The following is a 25,310-nucleotide window of genomic DNA, read 5'->3' as shown; positions in this document are numbered from 1 at the left end:
TGATTGCGCTTTATATATATTTTTTTACACTTTTCATTCATTTTGACCTTCTTTGTTCCTCACCTTAATTAATTACTTCCTTTAATTAAAAATGTAATGTTTTAATTACATATTAAATCACATGTATGTTCATATCCAGAGTATGTGACCCCACTTTAAAAGGATAGCTCTCCCATGAAACTTCTTTCATCTCATTTACTCATTCTTATGTAATTCAACATGTAAGATTTTCTTTTGTTCTGTGGAATGAGGATTTATGGAAAGTCAAAGGGATCCAAAACAACACTGGCCCACAATGCAGGTCATTGTATAAAGTAAAAATACCCTCTTTTGTGTTCTACAGAAGAAAGAAAGTGATGCAGGTTTGGAAGGATGTGCGGATGGGTGAAATATCCCTTTATAAAGAACTACAGAAATCTCAATACCATTCAACTCAAATGCCATTTTAGAAACTATTCCTGTCTGAATATGTGGCTTAATATGCTAGAGTTGTGGCTTTTAGAGTGGACTGGGGTCATGGTGGTCCATTAATTTGCTATGTTTTTTGCAGAAAGTTCTCCTTGACCTTAGTGACCTCTGAAAGGGATGAATCAGTATCTTTTAACTGCTGCTGAGGATTGTGGACACACACAGGCTTTCCAAAACCATTCAGGCTAAATAAACAGCAGCGATTTAGGAAGCACAAGTTTATGCTTGGAGGTCTCTCTGTGGCTGCACTCAATAAATTTTTCACAGGGAGCAATTTTGAGTTTGAATGGATTGAGGTTTTTCAATCTCATCAATTTATTTGCATTTCAGGTTTTCCTCTTTTGTGGTCAAACTTCATGTTTTGGGGAAATGGTGATGCATAGCTGCAAGGCATTTCTTTTGGCTACCTTGGAAAGATTTAATACTTTGGCACATAGGCCTATTAATCCTTCAGATGTCATTCTTCCCTGTTTGTGATCAAATTGGACTGCTGACCTGGCTGAAATACCAAGAGCAGTTTAGAAAAGCAAGCAAACCCAAGGCCAAAATAATTTCAACTTTCTGATCCCCTTGTTGCTTCCCACTGTCATGGCCTCGCTAGGTAATAAATGTCTCTCTTTATTAGTCAAATATAAAGTTTCATATTCGCATCGGCTCGAATGCAAGCTCTGCATGACTCTATACCTGCAATTCAAAGATTATTACTTTCTTGTGGTAAATCTTTATATCCTAATCATCCATTATTATTTCTCATTCTTTTGCAAATACTGCCTTTCTTCTGCTTAGCCATCCAAGGTAGGGCAAAAATGAACCCAAACATTCACCTTGAGAATTTAGATATCTGCTTGCCATTTGATTATGAAGTTTGTTACACTTGGCGTATCAGTAGTGCCAGCTTATCTGAGCACATTCCCGTTTGAGCTGGAATGATTACTGTAGGACTGTGGCCATCTGGAACACTGGCACATCTTCAAGTATCGAACTATTCAAATGTCCCAAGGTCAAACATTTGCTTTCATATATATTTGGGATGCATATATATATATATATCATTTACTTCCTCTCACTCCATGGCAAATCCTTAAATGAATGGTATGGTTGGAAAAAAACAATAATGAAAAATATAAGTAGCCATGTAAAATAAAGAATATACTTGCCCATATAAACAAAAATGGTGCCATTCATTACAAAACAACATTTATTTTAAACGCCAAGCCTTGACAAATTCATTTGAATCAAAACTAAAACTGCACCACCAATGTTGGGCTGATCCATCTCTCATTCGGTCCACAGTTTCCATATTTGCGATGTAACATTTGCTTGCTAAACTATTTATGTAAAGAAGGCTTCATACTTTAGTCGGGTCCCAGTATACAAATAAATCAGCATCATTTACATGTGGAGAAATGTGTTTGGAATAACAGCAAGTATATTGTACAACAGACAAATTAAATTAAGCAGAATAATATTTTTTTAGGTTTAGTTGATTGTTTTATTTTGAAAATGAACAGCATGCGATGTCAAGTTAGCAATGTCAGAACTGATATGTGAGCGCACAAGGTGCCAACACAACCACTTGAATTTTTTTCCTCAGCAGCGGAAACAACTTGAAGGGATAGTTCACCCAAAAATAAAAAAACTACTCCATAGAGTTCCAAAACACCGCTGATGTGCCTGAAAGTCTACATTTAGATTATTTGATGTTAAATGCATTATATTAGTCACTTTGGAGTGACTCAAACCATGATTCATGATAAAACAAAAACGTGACTCAAAGTCCAGAAAATACGGTAGCCTATATAGCGAATAATTTTGAGAACCCCCTGGCACTTTGAGAACTGCTGGTCTACACAGAAGAAAGCCCTGTCTGGGCTCTGCCCCTGTACAGGTTGTGTCAAGCCATTCGTTAGTCTGGTTGTTTGATGTGAAAAAGAAGAAATGTAGTTGCAATAAATGCATTAAGTATCCGTACAAATGTAGCAGCGGAGGACTATTATTCTGCCGTGTGAAACTGAGGAAGAACTGATAACCGATCAGAAAAAAGGGGCGTTTCATATTCAAGCTATTTATTTTTCCACCCCTGATTTTTTTATTTTTTTTACGAGAAATTTTTTTTTTAAAAAGAACCATTTTCTCGTTTTACTTCTTTCAATATTAAATAACAAATTGAATGAATGATGCACAATTTCATGTTCACCTTTACTTATAGTTATATCATGTTTTCATGAAATATTGTCTTACATCTAGCCATGCTGATTTGCTGAATGTTTTGATTGTTTAGGTTTAATCAGTTGCTAACTTGCAATCCTAACCCCTGCTTAAGCAATAAAGACGTTGTCTAACCGTATAACACAACACTTCCCTTTGCTTGTTCTCCAGCATCCCTTATCTGTAATATATCATCATTTGACATGAATGTGATTTTCCTGTGGAAACTGAATAAGTGCTTAGCATGCCACCTCAACTGCTGTCATCCATTTTGCATGATGTCACCAGACACAAATCACCGGAGGATTTAGAGGAAAAGATGATAATAATTAAAGAAGCTTTCAGAGGGAGAGGAGGGATAAGCAGAGCTTTTCCTCCAGTTTTTCAATAATCTCTTTTATTTTGAAGTGACGAGAGATTCCTCCTTCCAGGAATGAACCTAATTTTAATTAACCTTTTTCTCCACTTGATGCTTAAAGCACTTTCCATGCATCATTTGCTCTTGTTAAATATGCTAATAATAATATATATATTTTTTTTAAAATGTGTAAAGTAGCCTTAACCCTTAGAAAGAATAATGATTATCTGATATGAAATGTAATTCTGCATCCACCTTCATGCATGCCAAAAAAGAATCGCAAATATATAATGCTGATTGAATGCATGCAATTCTTTACTGACTGTTTTTTTTTTTATTATTTAGAACAGATAATTATTGTGTTTTATACATCATACATAACTACTTTATGTATTTATTTGTGTTTTTATTTGTGTTTTGTTTATATATATATATATATATATATATATATGTGTGTGTATGTATATTTTAATTTTTTTGCAAGAAAGAATGTAAAAGAATTTAGGGGGTTTGGTTAAGGGTCAGTCAATTTAATTTATATTGGGAGAATGATGTTGTTGGTGGTGTTGTCATTTCTTTGCGATTATTTAGGTGAACTCTCACTAGTGTTAATTTTGTCAGCTATTTTTTATTTAATCTTAGTCCTGTGTCAAATGTAACTTTTAGTTTTTATCATATTTATTCAACTTGTCCTGTTTTAGTCAAGTTTTAGTCAACTAAATGTCTGAGCATTTTAGTCTAGTTTTAGTCAGTGGAAACTCACACATTTTCGTCATATTTACGTCTTTCTGTATAATGGTTAAAATGAAAAAAATATATATATATATGTGTGTGTATGTGTGTATATATGTATATATATGTGTATATATATATATATATATTTATATATGTATATATATATGTATATGTATATGTGTATATATATATATATATGTATATGTGTGTATATATATGTGTATATATATATATATATATATGTGTATGTGTATGTGTGTGTATATGTATATGTATATGTATATGTGTATTTATATATATGTATATATATATAGTATGTATATGTATATATATATTATATGTATATTTATGTATATATATATGTATATATATTAGATATATATATATATATATATATATTTATATATATATATTGTGTGTGTGTGTGTGTGTGTGTGTGTGTGTATATGTATATGTATATGTATATGTATATATATGTATATGTATATGTATATGTATATGTATATATATATATATATATATATATATATATATATATACACACACACATATATGTATATATGTATAGCTCAATTGTAATTGCAGTGATTGTTGTCATTTGGGAAGTTTATCTGGACATTTCAGCAGAAATTGCTCTTACACCAATAAGCACAAATCAATAGAATATTGATTTATCACAGGATATCAGTTAGAGGCTAAATAAACACCAAGACTTTAGATATACACATACTGTACATTCTGTATAAGGCACCTCCACAGAGAGAGCATGTATGAATGGTTGCCATATTGCATAAAGCAAAAAGCCAGGCAGAGTAACGTATGTATCCGTTTTACCTAAAAGCTCTGATTGGGGGATTTGATCTCTTGATATCTGGCAACCGCAAACATGAACAGTTGCATAATAGAGTCTTATACAGCAGTCTGAAATGTTTTGGCTCTACTTTTTTTAACAAAAATAAAAAGGTTTTTGGTAAAGTTTTTGTTCTTTTAACTACATTTTAGTCTCATCTTTTTTCATCAACGATATTGCATGTTCATTTAGTCTCAGTTATAGTTTCATGACCTTATTATCGTCTCGTTTTCGTCAGGGGAAAAAACTTTGTTTTCAAACATTTTTTTGTCATAGATTTTGTTAACGAAATTAACACTAGCTCTCACTGACTAAGGAACTGGTTTAGTTTCTATAAGTAGAGTAGCAGTATAAAGTAATTAATTTACTAAAAGTCTTAATTTGCCATATTTCAGGCTAAGAAAATTCTGGAGTGTGATTCTCTGTAGAGTTTCTCTGCTGAGTCTGTAGTTGTGGCTCATGGAGAATTTCCTGTTGCACTAGCATCATATCACCTTCTTTTTGTGCTTAAAGACAATTCCAAGGCTGTTTTTGCCCAGCATAATCTTTTTTTTTTTTTTTTTTTTTGTTAGACAACATTTTAATTGTTATTGGTTGTCTGATTTCAACAGTACATTAGAAAGCATCTTGCATTCTTGATTGCTTTCAAATTTATTTTACTTATCTCAGCTTCTGCTCCAATCAATGTCTCTCCAGTAAATGTTATCCGAGTGTAATTCCTGTATATCTTTGCTGCTGCTTTTCTTTGCTATGTCTGCCAAATTGCTGATGGCCTGACACAAAAGGAAATCATCTTCTGTAGCTCTACACTTGTCTTCAGGCCAAAAGTTGCATGCAGATTCATTTGAAAAGTCTCATTAGGAGCAGCGGATTACTCAGCACAGCCTTGGAAGGCTTTTATCCATCGACTGCTCTCCCCAAATCCCTCATGGTTACAGCCAATTTACTCATGAAGGAAAGTCAAATATTTAACACTTCCTTCTTCTATCAGTCATGTAGGTTAAATCCAAGAGTGATGAGGCACGCGTTGGAAACACTGAGAGACTTCTGAGAAAAAGTCCTTACTCTGAAACTTTGAGGAAAGCTCAAAATATCCTGGTAGAAGAGCAGTCTGGACATAATATGAGAGCGGCTTGTTGGTTTAAGTGAATTTTAAAAGCTAAATCCTCATATGGCATCTTGGCTGTTTTTTCTTGATCCGTTTATAACTGTGCTCAAAGCAGCTTCAGAGCAAATATTCAGCCCGTTGAAGCTGAATCGCAAATCTCACAGGGTGTTGGCTCTGTCAGAATGGCTTATATGTTTTCCAGTCATGTGCATTTCACTTGTTTGAGCGGCTGGGTATTGCAGGATTTAGATTTAGGTTGGGGTGTACCTGTGGATGGAGTAGATAAGAGTTCTAATGAATTTAGTTTTTATAATTATGTGGTTCTCCTTCATGTGACAGCATATAAAAAACCTACAGACATATGTTCTTTCTTTTTATATATATATATATATATATATATATATATATATATATATATATATATATATATATATATATATATATATATACTATATATACATATATACATATATATATATATATATACTATATATATATATATATATATATCTATATACATATACATATATATATATATATATATATATATATATATATATACATATATACATTACCTATATATATATATATATATACAGAGCTGGGTAGATTACTTATGAATTGTAATCAGTTACTGATTACAGATTACATGACAAAAATTTGTAGTCAGTAATATAATCTCTTAGATTACACATTTTTGGTAACGTAATCTGATTACTTTTGGATTACATTTAGATTACATTTGTGCTAACCCTTATTTGATATCACATAACACTAACTAACTAACACTAGCTTGCTCTATTCTTTTTCTATTCTATCTGTTTTCTTTTTATTTATTATATTATTTAAAAGCCCTAGCTCAAGTACTGCGTTTAAGCTAACTGAGTCTTGTTATAACACTTGTATATCATTGCTCCTTGTTGTTTTTGATTTCTTCCATTGTCCTCATTTGTAAGTCGCTTTGGATAAAAGCGTATGCTAAATGACTAAATGTAAATGTAATGTGATATATTGAATTAGCCCAATCTTGTACTATTTTGACAGATACAAAGAAAAAAAATATATTCCAAAAATATATATTTAATTCACCAACAAGAGCCACACTTGCTTCTTTTTCAAGTGCAATGTATGGAAAGTTAATAATTAAAAAATACTAACACTAATGTACCTTGCTCAAAACATTTAAGTGCATAGTAAAAATGAGTTAAAGACAAACAATAACAACATTACAAAAATGAATATTAAAGAACATGAAACTCACAATAACATTGCTAATATATATATATTAAAGACCATTTCTTGGTCAAATATTTAATCTCAAAACACTTGGAAGTGCATAAGGTAGAAACAATGAAGAAAAATCAACATTGCAAAAAATATATTAAAGAACATGAAATTCCCAGCAATAACTTTGCTAGGTCAAAGATTTCCGTGGACAGCAAATTAATCCATGGTAGGCAGAGCTTATACTGAACAGTGACATTTTTTTCCTGTGTCTTTCTTTAAAAATTAAATAATGTATGAACATCCAGTGATTAAAGGCTGCGTTCCCCTCCATTTTCCATTATCTTGTTGCTGATTTCTTCTGAGCGTGATTCTGACACCCCTCCCCCTCTCCGCCGGAAAAAACTTGAAGAATCACGAACGTATATAAGTGGCAGGTTTAATAGGAAAAAAAATAACTATTAAAAAAAGGAAACTTAGGAGAATCAATGCATTTTGAACGACTTATTAACATTGTGTAAATAATATGTAATCATGTAATCCATAAAAAAGTAACTGTAGTTTGATTACAAGTATTTTAAAAAGTAGTTTACTCTAATTACAAGTACTTGAGTTTTTGGAATCTGATTACGTAATCCAGATTACATGTAATCCGTTACTACCCATCTCTGTATATATATATATATATATATATATATATATATATTATATTATTATTATATATATATATATATATATATATATATATATATATATAATTAAGAGCTACATCAAGGCATACAGCTCGCCTTTTCAATATTAAATCTGTATGAATATATGAATTAATCACGCATCATGGTTATAAGACACTCAAGGAGAGATTTGCGTGTCTACATATTGGCACCATCTGTTAACAACTTTTATTTTGTTATTTATTTGTCTTTTTTTTTAAGTGATCAGTATTGTTTGAGACTGGATATACAAAATATCATTCAGACTATACATTTTATTTGTACTATTTTTAAGTATATAATTTAAATAGCAGCCTTGAAAACAGTGATAAAAATTAAAATAATTATCAACTAATTATCATTATCATTTTTGGAGCACAAAACATAAATAGTTTGAGAAAAGTAACAATGACTTCTGTTTTTTTTTTTTTTTTTTTTTTTTTGTACCTTCCTTATTCAGTAAATCTCATAAAAAAAGCTTTTTTGTGAATATCCAGATCTTCTTAAATTTTCCAAAACGTCCTGGAAAAAAAAAATGCTGCCAAAAAAGGTTTTCTTTCTTTCACTTCTCTTCTGAATTGGTCTGTTGTGTGCTTTATCTCCATGGATGTTATCCTCATATGCCTGTTTCTAGTAGTTTCATGTCAAACTGATGGAGAGGAACTGACAGCTGCCATCCCTCCTGCCGGGCAGTGTTAAACCACTTATTTCAAGACAAAACTGGATTATAGACAAAAAATAAGACAAAAGCTATATTCCACATTGAGCTGCAGAAGGCCTGACACTAAAAACAGAAGCCGTATTATGAAGATGGACACTTCTTGTTTATGTGGGAGATGATAGAGTTTCTCTAAGGGTTTGTTGTTATCTTATTTTATTCTGCCTTTCCAGTTGGTTTTCTGTCTTCGTGTCTTGTATTCCCTTGCATAAGCTCATCTCTAGAGAACTAACTATCATTTCAGAAAGATGAGCATTTCATGCAGAGAACTATTTCTTTTTATTGTGTGATACTGCTTAGAGTCCATTCTTTTTTGGTGACACGTCTCTGCGTAGACATTCAAATAGCAACATCTTCACGCTGCACATATGGATGTGGTTAAGTCTGCTGTGTTTTACTCGGTGCCAGATACTAGGCAGACTAGAAGTGACAATTGTTGTTTGTCTGGTAGCCAGGTAGTGTAAATAAGAGAGTTTTCCTATGTGTTTGTGCTCTTAAACTCGCTACTCCGTGCACTCAGCCGGAGGACGTTTTCACTTGGTTAAGCACAGCTACATCTAGTCCAGCATTGTGCATCAGTACACTTCAGATACAATGAGGCAAACACATTCCTGCTTCCTCAAATACGGTGTCTTGTTGTGAGAATTGGAGGAGTTTTTTTCCCAGCAAGAAAAGTCAAACAGCATTTTGTAAGGTTTTTACTTGAGTTCTGTGACCTATTTCAGAGTGAAACAGGATATTCAGTGAGGCAAAAAGGTTGAGAACTTGATTTTATCCTTTGGGATATGATTGATTGAATTGTGAATCATATTAGCATTCCATTTTAGACCTGACTGTAGGTTTGCAAAAACAGTGTGTAGCTAAAAATAGGTCAACATTATCCAGTTGTTTTGACATGAATGAAAATGGAAAGGAAAGTGGAAAAAGAAAATAATTTCAGAAGAAATCAGGTTTATTATTTTGATTTAATAGGATGAAGACAGTTTTCTTTTCTTGGGTACTGATAAGTTGTGTTCAGTAAGATCAGTGTGTAATCTGGGTCAATTTTGATTTCACTTTGACATAAACAGCAAGGAGTGGCATTCCCAACACATTTCACTTTGGACATATTTCAGTGTAAAATGGCTGTAACTTGATTTTATTAAAAAAAAAAAAAAAATCATCATCCATAAACTGACCAAAAACTGTCAGCATAAAAGGGTCAAATGCAGAGAATGTATATGAGCTATATGAATTATACAATATCACATTATTAAATGTTATTTATATGCTGTTATAGTTTTTATTAATATTTTACATATATTTTTTATATATATTTTCCACTTTAATTTTAATTAGATTTTTTTTAGTTTAGTAATTTAGTAATTAAATAGTTTGTGCTTTTGTAATTCTATTATTATTATTATTATTCATGTTTAATCTATTTTTATTTCAGTTTTTGCTTTAGGTTTAGTTCAGTTATGCTTTAATTAATTTAATTAAGTTATTCTTTAATTCAGTTATTTTTATTTAAAGTATTTAATGTAATATTTATATTTTGTTCTAGCTTTATTTCATTAAACACATTTAAAAAAAATAAAAAATTCTTAGTTTAACAATAATAACCTTGGCAGAAACACAATTTTCCATTTCCATTCCATTTTGATATACAGTATTTTGTACATGCATAGTATCTTCTGCGCGCGCACACACACTGATTCAAACCTACGCAAATCCCAGGGTCTATGTCTTTTGGCTCCAAACCTTTAAGTGCTAAAAACCCTTGCTGATTCTCGAGAGTTTGTGCAGCCCAAACCTGCAGCCGCCTCATAAATCCAGCGAGAATCCTGTGTGCAAGCATTCACACTCCCGCATGACCTCACTGACACATCTTCAGCCTCCACTAGAGCTCCACAATCTGTCTCACTCGTGCCGTCTCACCCCCACTGGGCTTAAGTGCCCTTAGACCACCGTTAATTTGTATAGAGTTGACTTTTTATTCATTTATATGTTTGTATGTGTGTGCGCAAGAAACGGCCCATATTTACAGGCTTTTGGTGAGGCTGGCTGACAGGGTCATGTGGAGTTCAGTCATTCGCTCGTACATTCACTAAAATGACAGATGCGTCCCCATCACCACACTTATTTGCAGAGATTTATATCTGTTTAAAAGAATGAATGTCTCTTGTACTTTCATCTGTTTGAATTCACAAGCCTTCAGTGCTAGATGAAGACGGTAATACATCACCCCAAAGCTCTCCTGGCCCCTTGGAAAATCCTATATATATGAAGAAAAACATTTAGGATAGAAGTGTCATTAGATGTGAAGACATTTTGAAAACCTTTTCTTGGTATGAATTCTTTGACTCCAAGGATGTAATAATTATGCCTATATGCTATGTGATTGGTGTGATTACTGGTGTAGTTCACTAATTAGTGACAGGAATTGCCTGTATGTGAGGACTTTCAAGTGTAACCAAAAGGAAATAGCAGAACTTGCCATGCAAAAAAAAAAAAAAAAAACAACTTCGCATTTTGCACAAATAAAATGCCACTTGAACTTTGTCTTGACACCCGGCAGGTGTCTTGTTTTCAGTCAGCTGTCCATGAGAATCATCACAATGTATTTTTTGTGTGAAGACAACTGTAGATGGTTGAATAGATATAAGAATGAAGAACCATCACAATTCTCTATGCAAATATATGCAGATATAACAATAACCCCATTGCTTTTTTAGATGCTGTGATCATTGTAAATGGGTCATTTTTTTTTTTTAAAGATTTCATCTCAAATGACAACTTTCTGCGAATAAAATTTCCTAAAAAAAAAAAAAAAATCTATAAAACAGTTTAAAGGGTTAGTTCACCCAAAAAATGTCAATAAGCCCATAAATTATTCACCCTCAAGGCATCCTAGGTGTATATGACTTTCTTCTTACAGACGAATCCAGTCTGAGTGGGGCAGCTGTGGCCTAATGGTTAGAGATTTGGACTTGTAACCAGAAGGTCACAGGTTCGAGTCTCGGTGCTGGCAGGAGTTGTAGGTGGGAGGAAGTGAATAAACAGCGCTCTCTTCCACCCTCAATACCCATGGCTGAACTTGGATGGGTTAAATCAATAAAACCACATCTTATCACCGGACACTGGATATAGCTGCCCACTGCTCCGGGTGTGTGTTCATGGTGTGTGTTTCACTTCTCACTGCTGTGTGTGTGCACTTGGATGGGTTAAATGCAGAGCACCAATTTCGAGTATGGGTTACCATACTTGACAAATGTCACGACTTTCACTTTTTTTCACTTTATAAATTGTCTTTGATCTTTCAAGCTGTTTAATGGCACTCAGCAGGTGTTGCAGTGCTTCAGTCCAAAAGAAGGCAAATAAAAAGTGTCTCACACGGCTTCAGGGAGTGAACAAAGGCCTCCTATAGCGAATCGATGCATTTTTGTAAGAAAAATATCCATATTCAAAACATTATAATTACTTTAATGTAGCTTGCGCCCACGGTTGTACACGGAAGCTGCTCTGGGCTTATGAAGTATGGAGGTCGGCTTCGCGCATGGAAGCACATATTTTAATATTACATTCATTAATGTATTTATTTCACATTGTATGTTTTATTCATTTCGTAAAACCAATTTTTTTTAAAAAAATATATAAACTACTTTAACGCCAAAAAGTAAATTTAGTTGTTATATTTTAAGTTATTTTATTTTATTAACTTTTTCAAAATTATTATTCAGGCTTTTCTTGGTGGCATGTGGCCCTTTCCTGTGTTATCATCACACAGATTCAGAGATGCTTGTCTGTCAGGTCTTACGGTAAAGGTTATGCCATTTGGGACATCCTCTAAACATCTGTGCTACATAACATGATTACATGGGAAGTGGCCTGTTACAGTAATTTCCCCTGTGAGTAATAATGTGCTTTTTGTCTAAAGCAGAAATGACCAAAAAAAGGGCAAAATATCTATACTGTATAAAGCAGCTGGACATTAATGCAGAACACATAGTCACTGTCTCACAGTCATTCTGTGAGTGAGTTACAATAAATGGAGTTATGGACTGACAAAATGGTTCACAAATAATCTTTAGGGAAAGCTTTCCCACATTAATCTTTAAAATGAGCGTTTTCCAAATAACGGACATAACGTACATTGTAAGGTTTATGAAATGAAAATATGTCTTCATTTACTTACATTGTTCCAAACCTGTGGAATACAAAAGAACATTTGTTCTGTTCTGTTCCATACATTGAAAGTAAATAGGGCCGAATGCTATCAAACTCATTATGAACAAGTATAAAAATACTCCATATATGACAAGAATGTTACTAGATGAAAATTTCCCCTCCACCACACATCTTAGATATCATTGTGAAACATGCATTTGTCATCATTGATGGCAAAAATGAAGATTTTCAGCAAATAATTACTTTTATTGAGAATTTTTCTCTGTTCCTCACAAATTTTCATATGGCTTATAAGGTGAATAAGACAAATCATTTCTGTCATTTCTCCAGCTCAACAGTCTCTGTCCTTATTCACTTTTAATGAAAAATCAGTGTTAACATCCTCCCTAACGTGGAAAGTCATACAGGTTTGGAGCAACATGAAAAAAGAAGATAACAGAATACTCATTTTTGGGTGAACTGTCCCTTTAATGGTGATTAACAAAGGCCTTGAAGTTATTGTTTGCGTGTTTGTTTGCCGTCTGTACTGAATGAGTTCCGTGTTTGGACTAAGTCATAAAATTGCTTGAGGGTGTCTTCGATCCAAAATCAACACGAAAAGGAAAGGCGTACTGAACTTTCGCAGCTGCTCTACCAGGAACTGTACAATATTCCCTCCTTTTACTTAACATGTAAAATATTCAAACACTCCATGAATGCTCTGAAATCATTTTCATGCTAGAGTGTTTAATATCAGCGCTGCAGTATGATGGATTGGCACCTTTATGAGGCCATATCTTGTTTATTTTATAAAGTCTGTAAAAGCCGGCTGTATGAGACAGAGATGAATGTGGCGCTGCCATGTGTTGTGACGTCAAGCTGTACTCGCTGACCAGCAGTCAGTGACTCTACGTTTATTATTCTGGCCTCTCTGAAAAATGTGGAAAATGTGTGTCTACTTTTGGCCAAGAGTTTTAAATTGTTTGCAGTGACTGGAGATGCAAAGAGCTGATTCTCGTTAACCATCGCAGGCCTCGCAAGGATTGATGTCGCAATGAAACCGTAGTATGTGCATGTGGTACAGTATGTGTTGAATAACTCTTAAGACTCCAACAAATGGCTTATGAAGGTTACTTGTGTTCCAAATTGTGCTCCAGTATTTATTTTTCCGGTCTCAATTTACTTTGGCTTATTGTTCAGTCTTGGTATTGATTTACTAACAAGACCACAAGACCTGGTCCAGACGTGAGCACAAGGGTTTGAAAAACCAAAGCCATATTGAAAAAATGATTTTGCCGTGTCCTTCCAGTCACTTTGTCTTTTCATCTATGTTGTGTGTTAATGTTAATATTATTTTGTTTGTTTGTGTTTTGGTGTGTTATATTTTGATTCTTTGGTTTGCTTTAGTTTTATTTTTTGTTTGGTTTTGTTTGGTGTTATTTGGTTGTTGTTGTTTTTTTATATTTGCTTTGTTTTTTTGTTATGTTTTGTTTTGTTTTTTGTTTTGTTTTCTCGTTCTTTTGTATTGCATACCTCTTTTTTTTCTAAATGAAATCAAGTTCCTTTTTTGTATGATGTAGGTTGAATGTGCCCAGCCCAATTATTTTTCATTTTATGAAATTTAATATATTTGATTCTGCTTTATCTGCTTTGAAATTCCAGTAATTTTCTCTTTTCGTCTATGTTGTTTTTCTCTGTTTTTGTTTCTCAGAAGAAGAACCTGCACCTGCTAATGAGCGTGTTTCTGCTGGGCTTGTGGGGTATCATCCTTCTGGCTTGCCGTCTTTACTGGATGGGCAACAAACCTCCGAACTTCTCCAACTCGGACAACCCTGCAGCAGACTGTCCTTGTTTCCTAACTAGGATGCTAACATTCTTTTTTCTCCCTGCCATGAACGTTTGGCTTCTCCTGTGCCCTGACATGCTAAGTTTTGATTGGTCAATGGACGCTCTGCCTCTTCTGAGGAGCATCGCAGATTGGCGAAACCTCCACACCGTGGCCTTCTACACCTCGCTTCTAGCGCTGGCTTGGTTCGGGCTTTGTCTTTACTCAACCAGAAGCAAGGAAACCAACGGGAAAGCACATCATGTAGCAAACGGGAAGTCCACAAACGGACACAGTTGTAGCTCTGATTATGAACACTCAACTTTTTACTCAAACTCAGTGCAGATGAATGGAACAAACGGTACTGCAAAACACTATCCATCGTCTTTACCCACCACAGAGAGTTTGGTGGTCTTCTCATTGGGTCTGCTGGCCATTCCCTTCATCCCTGCCACCAACCTATTCTTCTATGTGGGGTTTGTGGTGGCGGAGCGAGTACTGTACATCCCTAGTATGGGCTTCTGCCTGCTGGTAGCAGTGGGGATGAGAGCTTTATATGTAAGATTGAGAAGGAAGTCCTTCAGAACTTTGGTGCTAGGCTGCTCTGCCGCCCTGGTCCTTCTTTTTGGGATTAAGACGGTGTTGAGGAACCGTGACTGGCAGAATGAGGAGATGCTATACAAGTCAGGGATATCTGTGAACCCTGCTAAAGGTAATTTTAACAATGTCCAAGTAATTCAGGAGATTCAGCTTCCTCCTACTGAATGATTACCTGTTTTCCTGTGTTATTTTAGTATATTTGAAAAATTTAAGTTTTTAGTAATATTTTGAATGTTTTCCGTTTTATAATGTTTCATTTTAATTCATTTTAAAGTTTTATATATTTTAATATGCCTTTATAGATTTTATTCATTTTTATATTACTTGCAGTTTATTTAGTACATCAAGTTAAACTAAATAAGAATGAGCTAAACTAAAAAAAAATTGTTACCCAAAGTCATATTCTCATCCATCTACACTACAACAGCCAGGAGATGGTAAGTGTTAACTTAATGAGGTGACAGCAGGATGTGTTGCGATCATTTACAGTATGTTCCCACAAATGCTGCTGCAAACCAAAAATGGCAGTTGCTCATCATGGAAAGTTTTGAGGTTTGAGGATTTATGTGTCATGTTTCCTCAGCCTCTCTTTATTTCTGTACTCCTTTTTGGTCTAATACTCAAATATTTCAATTTAAATCTAAAATATTTAATTAGATCATATATAGGTAAGTGATATTGACATTTACGAAGTTCGTAATGGCATAAAAACAAAATCACAAATACCTTTTTAAGTACCAAGTTCCATTAGCGCAGAGAATATTTAATTTATTGTAAACTCAAGATGATGATTTAATGCATTAGAATCATTAGAGGTTCTCCCAGTTTATCACTCACATGGATCCATGCATCAAATTAATTTTGTGTGTAGAGGAGAGCCACTGAACTGTTAAATTATCATCCTCTATAATTGAATTCCATCTATTAATGACAGCCCGTTATCCTCATTGGTTAAATCTCTCAAATTGATTGTCACAATTTCATTTAAATCATTTATCAACCAAGACTGCATCAATATGACTTTGTAATTTCCTCCCGTGATCCAATTTTACAGTCTTGCCCCTTTCATGGCACAGATACTATGCATGAGTAGCGTCTAAGATTGCATTAATATAATGTAATTTAGTTTTTTCCTTGCTTGTGCCTCTCATAAGCCTTTATGAATTTCAAATTCTGTATCCAGTTTGCTATGTGCCTTGGAAGCACAGAACGTTTGCATAAAGTTTCACGACGTTGCGCTGTGATGTAACCTAGCCAAACAAAATGCATCATTGTGAAATTTTAGGAAAAACCTTTTGTAGATGTTCTGGAGACCACATCAAAGATGAAACCAATAATGTAACAAGAAATGACACACAAGTAAAATTTTTGGTTTACCAGAAAGAAATGAACCACACTGCAACATGCATGTTACATTTTAGTTGCTAAATACATTTATTTTTTATACAACTGTAATAAAATATTGTGGAAACATTGTGACAGGTATGATTTTGGCATTTTATTTTATTTTATTTTAGTATTAAGTTTATTTTTTCTAATTGCACACTTATCTACTCTCTTTTTCTGGAAAAATAAATAAATACATACATGAAACAATGTAATTTCTTTTTTTTTTTCTTTTCTTTTTTTATGAATTTGAATGTTTTATTCTCCTCCCTCAGCTTGGGGTAACTTGGGAAACGTTCTCAAGAACCAGGGAAAAGTGGTGGAGGCCGAGCAAGCCTACAGGAACGCTCTGTACTACCGGAGGAACATGGCTGATATGTTGTATAACCTGTGAGTGAGCAAACTTCCTTCTAACAGCCGACTCTATCAGTATTTCCTATTAAAGCTGAATAAATCTCCCGAGAGTCCAGAGTCTGACTGTCCCCAGGTTCATCAGCCTTCCAGAGGACGGTGTCACCAGACACATTAATCCCCTCAGTCAGGGCATGAAGGCACTTAATACGTAATTCATATACCACACACAGTTCATAGTTATTCATATAAAGCAGTGGGGATTGGGATCCTTAGGCACCTCACAATTCGATTTGATTTTAATTCAGGGAGTTGCATCTCAATTTTTCAACAGTGAGTGAGTTTAGTGTGACAGATTTTGCACACTACGTCATACAATGTTTTTATTTATTATTTTTTTATATATATATTTTCCATCTACCCTTCTGTAAAATTAGTACAAACACAGGGCTTTGAGTTTGTTTTTGGTCTGTGCAAGTTGATTTCATAGTTATTTAACTCCATTAAATATTGAACAAATTTAGATGCAGATAAAGTGAATATAATGAATATCATTTTTTTATTACTAAATAAAATTATTATAAGTTTTTTTAAGCTTTTTTTTATAGTCTCTTTTTTCTGAAAAAAAAAACAAAAAATAAATAAAGTTAGATTTTTGTATGTTGTAGGTTGTTAGTCCATCAATATGTGCCCAGATGATTTAAAGGGGTGCTATTATGCTTTTTCACTTTGTCAACTTTAGTTAGTCTGTAATGTTGCTGTTTGAGTATAAAAAAGATCTGCAAAGTTACAAAGTTCAAAGTCCACTTCAAAAGGAGATATTTTATTTAACAGAAATCACTTTTCAAAAACTACAACGAACGACTCGTTTAGACAAACTTAGGGTGGTTACAATCATCCGGGTTTAAATCGCGTTCAAATTGATTTGATTTTGACACAATATTTACACTGAAGCTGGCAGGTGGCTGTGGTAAGGGGCATGATATTTCCCGACCAGGCACCGAGTGGAGCCAATCACAACACACACTGGCCCAGCTAACCAATCACAGCACATTTCGTATTTCAGAAGGCGGGCCTTTATTTGATATGGGAACTATTCGAGCCGTACGTGCCAGACTGGGGAGAGAGGTGTTGTAATCATGCAAAATATGTGAATAATAATGTGTTTATCGAACAACCTAGTATGAGAGCCTGTTTTAGTACATCCCCAAAACAGGATGTTTATAAAAGAGCATAATAGGACCCCTTTAAAAAAAACTCTTGCAGGGCATTTGGGAAACAACATTTCTTTTCTCCTCCCCTCTAGCCTTTGTAATATTAGTACAAACTCGGGGCTTTGTGTTTATTTTAGTTCTCTGGAAGTCAATTTCATAGTTATTTAACTCAAATATCACTGAACAAATTTGGATATAAAGTGAATATAATGGTTTATTTTTTTAACTTCCTCCTTTTTTGTTAATTTGAATGAATTTTGTTACTCATACTTTGTTACTGTTCATGTTCTCATTTGTTCTCCCTTTTGGATTGCAGGGGTCTGTTGCTCCAGGAAAACAACAGATTCTCAGAGGCCCTCCACTACTATAAGCTGGCCATTGGGAGCAGGCCAACGCTGGCTTGTAAGTACAGCTCCTCTTTTTATTAACAATTTCAAGCCTCCTCAGTCTTCACTGTGTCCAGGCAACTACAATTTAAAAGGTCTGTGTGGCTGCGTGTGTGTGTGTGCTTGGACGAAGTCCAGCATTAATGAAATAATGATGATTCACAGGCATACACAATCACTCTGTTTCCACTCTTGTCAAGGAATGATTGACGTTTGATTCGATTTCAACAGAAAAAAAGTATCCAGGCCAAAATCCTTTTTATACTATCTGGCCCAGTGTGCATGCATTTGCCTGCCCCGTATCCAAATGATATGCATGTGCTATTTTTGGCTGTTTTAAGGTTTCTCATAAAATTTCCCATGTTGTTTTTAGTGTCATGGGAGGAAATTATTGCTGCTCTGCTTGAGTGAGTAGATTTGCCCAGAGAGACAATTATGATGATGTGTGCAGTGGGGTCTGGGGATTTTTAAGCCAAAATTTGCTTTACAAAAGGATGAGACTTTGTTAAAAAATAAAAAAAATAAATAAAACTGTGTAACATTACGGATGTTTTCAGAATCAACTAGCTTGTCAGCCAGTGTATAGAAGGATGGTTTAGGGTCAAGTCTACTTTGTTTCTTGGGAAATATATTTTTAATAACACAAAAGAGTAACTATTACATAAACAGTGGCGTATCAGCATATTAGAATGAATTCTGAAGGATCATTTGACAATGAAGACTGGAGTAATGGCTGCTGAAAACTCAGCTTAAAAAATATATTTTTTAAGTATATTAAAATAGAAAAGGTAATTTTTATTTTTTTTTTTTTTTTTTTACTGAATTTTTGATCAAATAAATGTAGCCTTGGTCAGCATAAGAGACTTTTCAAAAACCTTAAAAAAAAAATTATTCAAATTTTTGGCATATATTTATATAGTGTATATATTTTACTATTTTTTTTATATTGAAAATCAAAATGAAAAATCATCAAAGTGGCACACAACACAGTACCAAAATCATACAAATGTTATAGAATAATATAAACAGTAGACATAAAACAGTAGACATTCCATTTGTAAAATAAATGGAAAAGAATAAGAAAATGAATTGTGTATAAAATGTTAAATAGTAATACAACCCAGTAAATAGAGAATTGATTAAAGTCATGTTTTTGCAGTGGTGCCATTAAAGAATTCACCCCTGGATTTTGGTGCAAAGATATTTCCTCACTCTCTGCTTCCCTCACATGCTACTTTAGTGCAGTAGTGCGTTTCCTCGCATGTTAATGTGTTGTGAGACATCTGTAACAGATCTGCAACAGTTTGAGATCAGAGAACGCACATATTCCAGCTCTTAGGAGAGTGATAGATGTCTACTTTCCCTGAGTCCCTGCTGCATGAATCGTGATAAATTGTCCCGTCCTGTGATATAAACTCATTTAAATCTGTGGTTCTGTGTGTATGTATGGTCTATTAAGTGCATCAGAATTAAGCCTGCAGCTGGAGTGGATATTCCCCTGCTGATTTAGATTTGATTCCTGCTGGGTGGATAGTGAATATGTATTGGCACCTTATCGACTAGACTGCAGGCCGCTGATCTGCATAAATCAACTAGTTCATTCCAGCAGCCCCAGTGGAGGTCTTTCTCTGAGCCTCAATAAGCCTCATTATCTTTTGCACTTATTTTCACCCTTTTTTTCTCTCTCTTTCAGCCGCCTACTTGAACACAGGGATTGTCCTGATGAACCAGGGCCGTCTAGAAGAGGCCAAGCGCACTTTTGTAACTTGTGCCGATATCCCAGATGAAAACCTGAAGGATCCTCATGCACACAAGAGCTCAGTCACCAGCTGCCTGTATAACCTGGGAAAGCTTCTTCATGAGCAGGGCCACCAGGAGGTGAGACGCTCTCGAAGACAGTCAAAGCCTTTAGATTTAAAGTCTGTACACACCAAATCTGATGTTATAAAATTACACGAAAATATAAAAGTCGGTTTTCACACCACAACTTTTCAGACCAATGCTGAATTGTGATTTGTGTGATACATGAAGTGTGTCATTTCTGAGCGTTTTCAAACTGGTTCCCCAGGAAATACATAAAAGTGATCCTAGCCTCTGAATAGAACTTAAAATTTTGTTTGTGAAAATTCAGACTTGGAATGAATAGACATTTAGGGCCCGAGCACCGATGTGTTGTGAGGACCCTCTTGTATCTGCTTTGTTTATTATTATCATTATTATTATTCTTTCTTCTTCTTATTATTCTTCTTCTTCTTCTTCTTCTTCTCCAAAATGAATCGCATTTTTGAGGGCCTAAACATGCTCAAAAAGTCTTGAAAGTTTGCACACGCGTCAGACCTGGTGAAAATTTTCGTCTGATATAGGTTTCAGAAGAGGGTGTGGCAAAAATGGCTCGACAGCGCCACCTATCGTAAAAAAATCAACAGCCCTCGAGCTGTGTTTCACGTACATGCACGAAAATTGGCACACGTATGTAAAGCATCAGTACCTACAAAAAAGACTCTTGGAGCAATATCCGAAACCCAACAGGAAGTCGGTTATTTTTAATTTTATGAGCAAATTTTTGCATCATTTTTGTCATTTGCATGCCTTGTATTTTAACGAACTCCTCCTAGAGATTTATTCAGATCAACACCAAATTTGGTATGCCTAATCTAAAGGCCTTTGCGATGTTTAAATTGCGAAGATCTTGAGTTTTCGTTGAAGGGCGTGTCCAGTGGTGGCCTGACGAATTTCGATGATTCGCCATGAAAAATAAAGTTACTATAATCAGACATACAATGTCCAATCTGCCCCAAAACTTCACATGCATTGATAAGACTCCTGACCTGAACAGATTGATATGCCCATATTCAGTTATAGTCACAGCGCCACCTACTGGCAACAGGAAGTGACATATTTTTTTTGCTGTAAACAAACTACCCCGAGAAAATTTAATGACATAAATTTTTTTTTTCAGTCACTCTATTCTAAAGGTCTGTGCGATGTTAAATTGTGAAGATCTTGAGTTTTCGTTAAAGGGCGTGTCCATGGCGCCGTCACAAAAGTTCGATGTCTCGCCATGGGAATAAAAGTTATTGTAACTCAGGCATAAAATGTCCGATCTTGCCCAAACTTCACATGTTTGATAAGTGTCCTGGCCTGAACACATCTGAAGGCCAATATTCCATTGGGTGTGGCAAAATGCCTCGATAGCGCCACCTATACATTTTCAACGGAGTGCGCCTCGAGCTACGTTTCACGCACATGTACAAAAATCGGTACACACATGTAACACACCAATACCTACAAAAAAGTCTCTTGGTACGAAATTCGAATCCCAACAGGAAGTCAGTCATTTTGAATTTTCTCTGCAAAATTTGTGTCGTTTTTGACATTTTCAGGGGTTGTACTTTAACGAAACTCCTCCTAGAGATTTATTCAGATCAACACCAAACTTGGTCAGTGTAATCTAAAGGCCTTTGTGATGTTAAATTATGAAGATCTTGAGGTTTCGTTGAAGGGCGTGTCTGTGGCGGCCCTACAAATTTCGATGTTTCGCCATGAGAAAGGAAGTTGCTATAAATACAATGTCCAATCTGCCCCAAACTTCAAATTTTTGAGAAGACTCCTGACCTGAACATATCTACATGCCAATATTCAGATACGCTTATGCCACCTGCTGGCAACAGGAAGTGACATGATTTACGCCGTAACAAAATCTACTCAAATTGTATGACATTTTAAATTTTTTTTTGGTCAGTCTAATCTAAAGGCCTTTGCGATGTTAAATTGTGAACATCTTGAGGTTTCATTAAAGGGTGTTTCCATGGCGCCGTGACAAAGTTCGATGTCTCGCCATGGGAATAGAAGTTATTGTAACTCAGGCATAAGATGTCCGATCTTCCCAAACTTCAAATGTTCGAAAAGAGTCTGAACACATCTGAAGGTCAATATTCCACTATAATCATAGCGCCACTTGCTGGCAACAGGAAATGGCTTGTTTTACACTAACTTAAACATGCAATGTCCAACCTGCACCAAACTTCAAATATTTGGAAAGAGCCTGAAGATATAAAGGCCAATATTCAGTTATAATCATAGCGCCACCTGTTGGCAATAGGACAGGTCATGCTTTATGCTAACTCAAACATTCCATGTTCATCTGCACTAAATTTCATATGCTTGATAAAAGTGCTGGACTGAAGAAATCTACATGCCAAAATCCAGTTATTTATATCATAGCGCCACCAGCTGGCAGCAGGAAGATTGGCACATATAAATGACTTTGAAATTCTCTTAATTTTACCACATTTAAACACATATATCTTGCCGTTCGCTGTTTTACAAAAAGCCACCAGACATTTAGTCTGAGTACTTTGTTATGCTTTCAATTGTGGCTTTTAATGAATTATTAAAATTTTGTTTGTGAAAATTCAGACTTGGAGTGAATAGACATTTAGTCTGAGTACTTTGTTATGCTTTCAATTGTGGCTTTTTATGAATTAATGGTGTATTCTGTTTTTAGGAGGCCATATCTGTATATAAAGAAGCGATACAGAAGATGCCCAGGCAGTTTGCCCCACAGAGCCTTTATAATATGATGGGTAAGTTTGACACTCTCTAGAAAGCTTTTTTCCAGAGACAGATATATTTGTATGACTGAAGTTTAAAAGGAAAAAAAAGCCATAGCTCAATTACTCCGTTCTTCAGTGTCAAATGATCCTAAAAAAAAGAAATCGCATTATTATACTGATTTAGAGCTAAAAAAAAAAAAACATTATTATCTATGTTGAAAGCAGTTGTGCTGCTTATTATTTTTTTGTGGAAACTGTGATGGATTTTTTTCAGGATTCTTTGATGAATAGAAAGTTCAAAAGAAAAGCATTTATTTGAAAATAGAAATATTTTGTAAAGTGACACATCTTTACTGTCATTTTTGATCAGTTTAATTCAGTCTTGATGAATAAAAGTATTAATTTAATAAAAAAATAATAATAATTAGAAATTGTTAAAAATAAAAATAATTTAATTTAATATTGTTGCAGTGTATGTCTTTTTTTTTTTTTTTTTGTGAACCCACTTCCATAGCTTTCTTTAATCTATAGAATTGATTTAGTCAGACATTCTTTGAGAAATAGAACATTCAAAAGAATAGAATGTATTTTAAATCGAATCAAAAGTGGCTTTACTGTAACTTTTGATCAGTTTAATGCATCAATGCTAAATAAAAGTATTACAGTAACATAGTAGTTTTTTTTTTTTTTTTCATTGCTAAATTCAAGATCGCATTTGATTATATTCTTTATACTGTTAGGACTCTTCAGAAACAATGTTTTTCTATTGCACAAAACAAATGTGTGACGAATAAAAAATTGTGTTTGTTTAAGATTTGCTAAATGAGTCAGAGTTTTCTGTATTTCCTCAAAATCGGCGTTTCTAAAGCAATATTCATGTTTATTTACAAACATGGCGAGAGTTTTGTGTGACGACATCATTCCCAGCTGTCATTAGTTAGCCATCTGCAGTATGTCATTGTTTTATCTTTAAAATAATAGCTGAAAATTCCAGCATTATCTGACTTCATGCGTTTTTAATGACCCACGTGTACTATATTTGACACCAACATGACATGAGTGTGGACAGACGTGTTTTGAGACTGGTGGTCATGTGAAACCCCAGTGTAGTCACGTACCTTCTGCTTATGTTATTTTAGCTCTAATTACATTACATTAACATTGTTTAGGCTGTGTTATCTCAGTGAAGTAGCTGTGATAGGCTCTTCTGTAATAATCTGTCTGAGAGGAAAGTGTGTGTTATTGCAGGTGGGTGGGAGCTGGAGGCTGGCTGAGGTATTAGATGATGTTTAAAGGATAGGTGTGTTTATTTATACTCGTGTCATGGAGTCAGCTTTTACGGTTGAATTTATAAGAGTAGGGTTGGTGCTGGGACAGGCATGACTTTGAATTGACCGGAGGGCACAGTATTTTAGCATTTTGTTTTAGTTTCTTATACATAGAATTTTTTTATATATTTATTTTTAAAAAAAATTTAAATAACTGTTAATCAGTTAATAAATTAAATTATGAAATGTTGTCATATATATATTTTAATTAATTAATACATTTATTCTGCAAAAAGACTTGCTGTGAAATATTGTTTCAAAAGATTTCTATCTTGAAATCGTGAAAGATGTGATTTCTGAAGAATTTAAAATTTTACTATTTTGATAATATTTTTTACTTTTTATGTTTTGTTTTCTGTAGTAACTAATGAATAAATGCAACTTGAGTGAGCATGAAATGCCTATTTCAAAAACCAAAAAAAATGTGCAGGTTTATTTTTGACACGACTAATATTTTTTACATTTATTTTTGGTAACACTTCACAGTAAGGTCCCTTTAGTTAATATTAGTTAATGTATTAACTAACATGAACAATACATTGATTACAGTAATTATTAATCTTTGTTAATGTTAATTCATGAAAATACTGTCGTTCATTGTTAGTACATGTTCATTCACAGTCCATTAATGTTAACATGCATTTTAATAATGCATTAGTAAATGTTGAAATTAACATAAAAATGTTGTAGAAGTATTTTTCATCAACTGAAGTAGTTAACTAATGTTAACTAATGAACCTTATTATAAAGTGTTACCTTAATTTTTAATTCTATGGGATAAACCACGGCGAGGGGGTGGTTATGTGCTTTATTAACTTCTGACCTGTTGACCTGACCCCGTCTCCTCCCCTCACAGGAGAGGCCTACATGAGGCTGAACAAACTGACCGAGGCAGAACACTGGTATAAGGAATCTCTCCGAGCCAAACCAGACCATATACCTGCACACCTCACTTACGGCAAGCTCCTGGCAATGACGGTAATCTCACACTCTTAAGCACACTGACTGAATAAGAGATTGAGTTGGCTAGTTGTTCAATATTTAGGTTAGCAAGTTTGAACACAAGCAAAGGGCAACCAATAAAATATCCCTTTAAGTCAGAATAGTGGTAGTTTATACTTAAAAGAAAATTTAAT

At 34.3% G+C, this 25,310-nt stretch overlaps 1 protein-coding gene across 1 annotated transcript in view; it reads left to right on the top strand.

The window, feature by feature from the left end:
• LOC109109652 (protein O-mannosyl-transferase TMTC2-like) overlaps positions 1-25,310 on the top strand; it is a 96,764-nt gene that overhangs the window by 57,176 nt on the left and 14,278 nt on the right. The window contains exons 3-8 of the mRNA XM_042775519.1: positions 14,240-15,065; positions 16,615-16,729; positions 18,221-18,306; positions 19,984-20,168; positions 22,798-22,876; positions 25,031-25,152. Of these exons, the coding sequence (XP_042631453.1) occupies positions 14,240-15,065; positions 16,615-16,729; positions 18,221-18,306; positions 19,984-20,168; positions 22,798-22,876; positions 25,031-25,152 (1,413 nt within the window). The remainder of the gene's footprint in view (positions 1-14,239; positions 15,066-16,614; positions 16,730-18,220; positions 18,307-19,983; positions 20,169-22,797; positions 22,877-25,030; positions 25,153-25,310) is intronic.

This window comes from Cyprinus carpio, chromosome A18, assembly GCF_018340385.1.
Source record: "Cyprinus carpio isolate SPL01 chromosome A18, ASM1834038v1, whole genome shotgun sequence".
Taxonomy (NCBI): Eukaryota; Metazoa; Chordata; class Actinopteri; order Cypriniformes; family Cyprinidae; genus Cyprinus; species Cyprinus carpio.
Note: the sequence above shows the minus strand (reverse complement) of the source record. Positions and strands in the feature narration are given on the sequence as shown.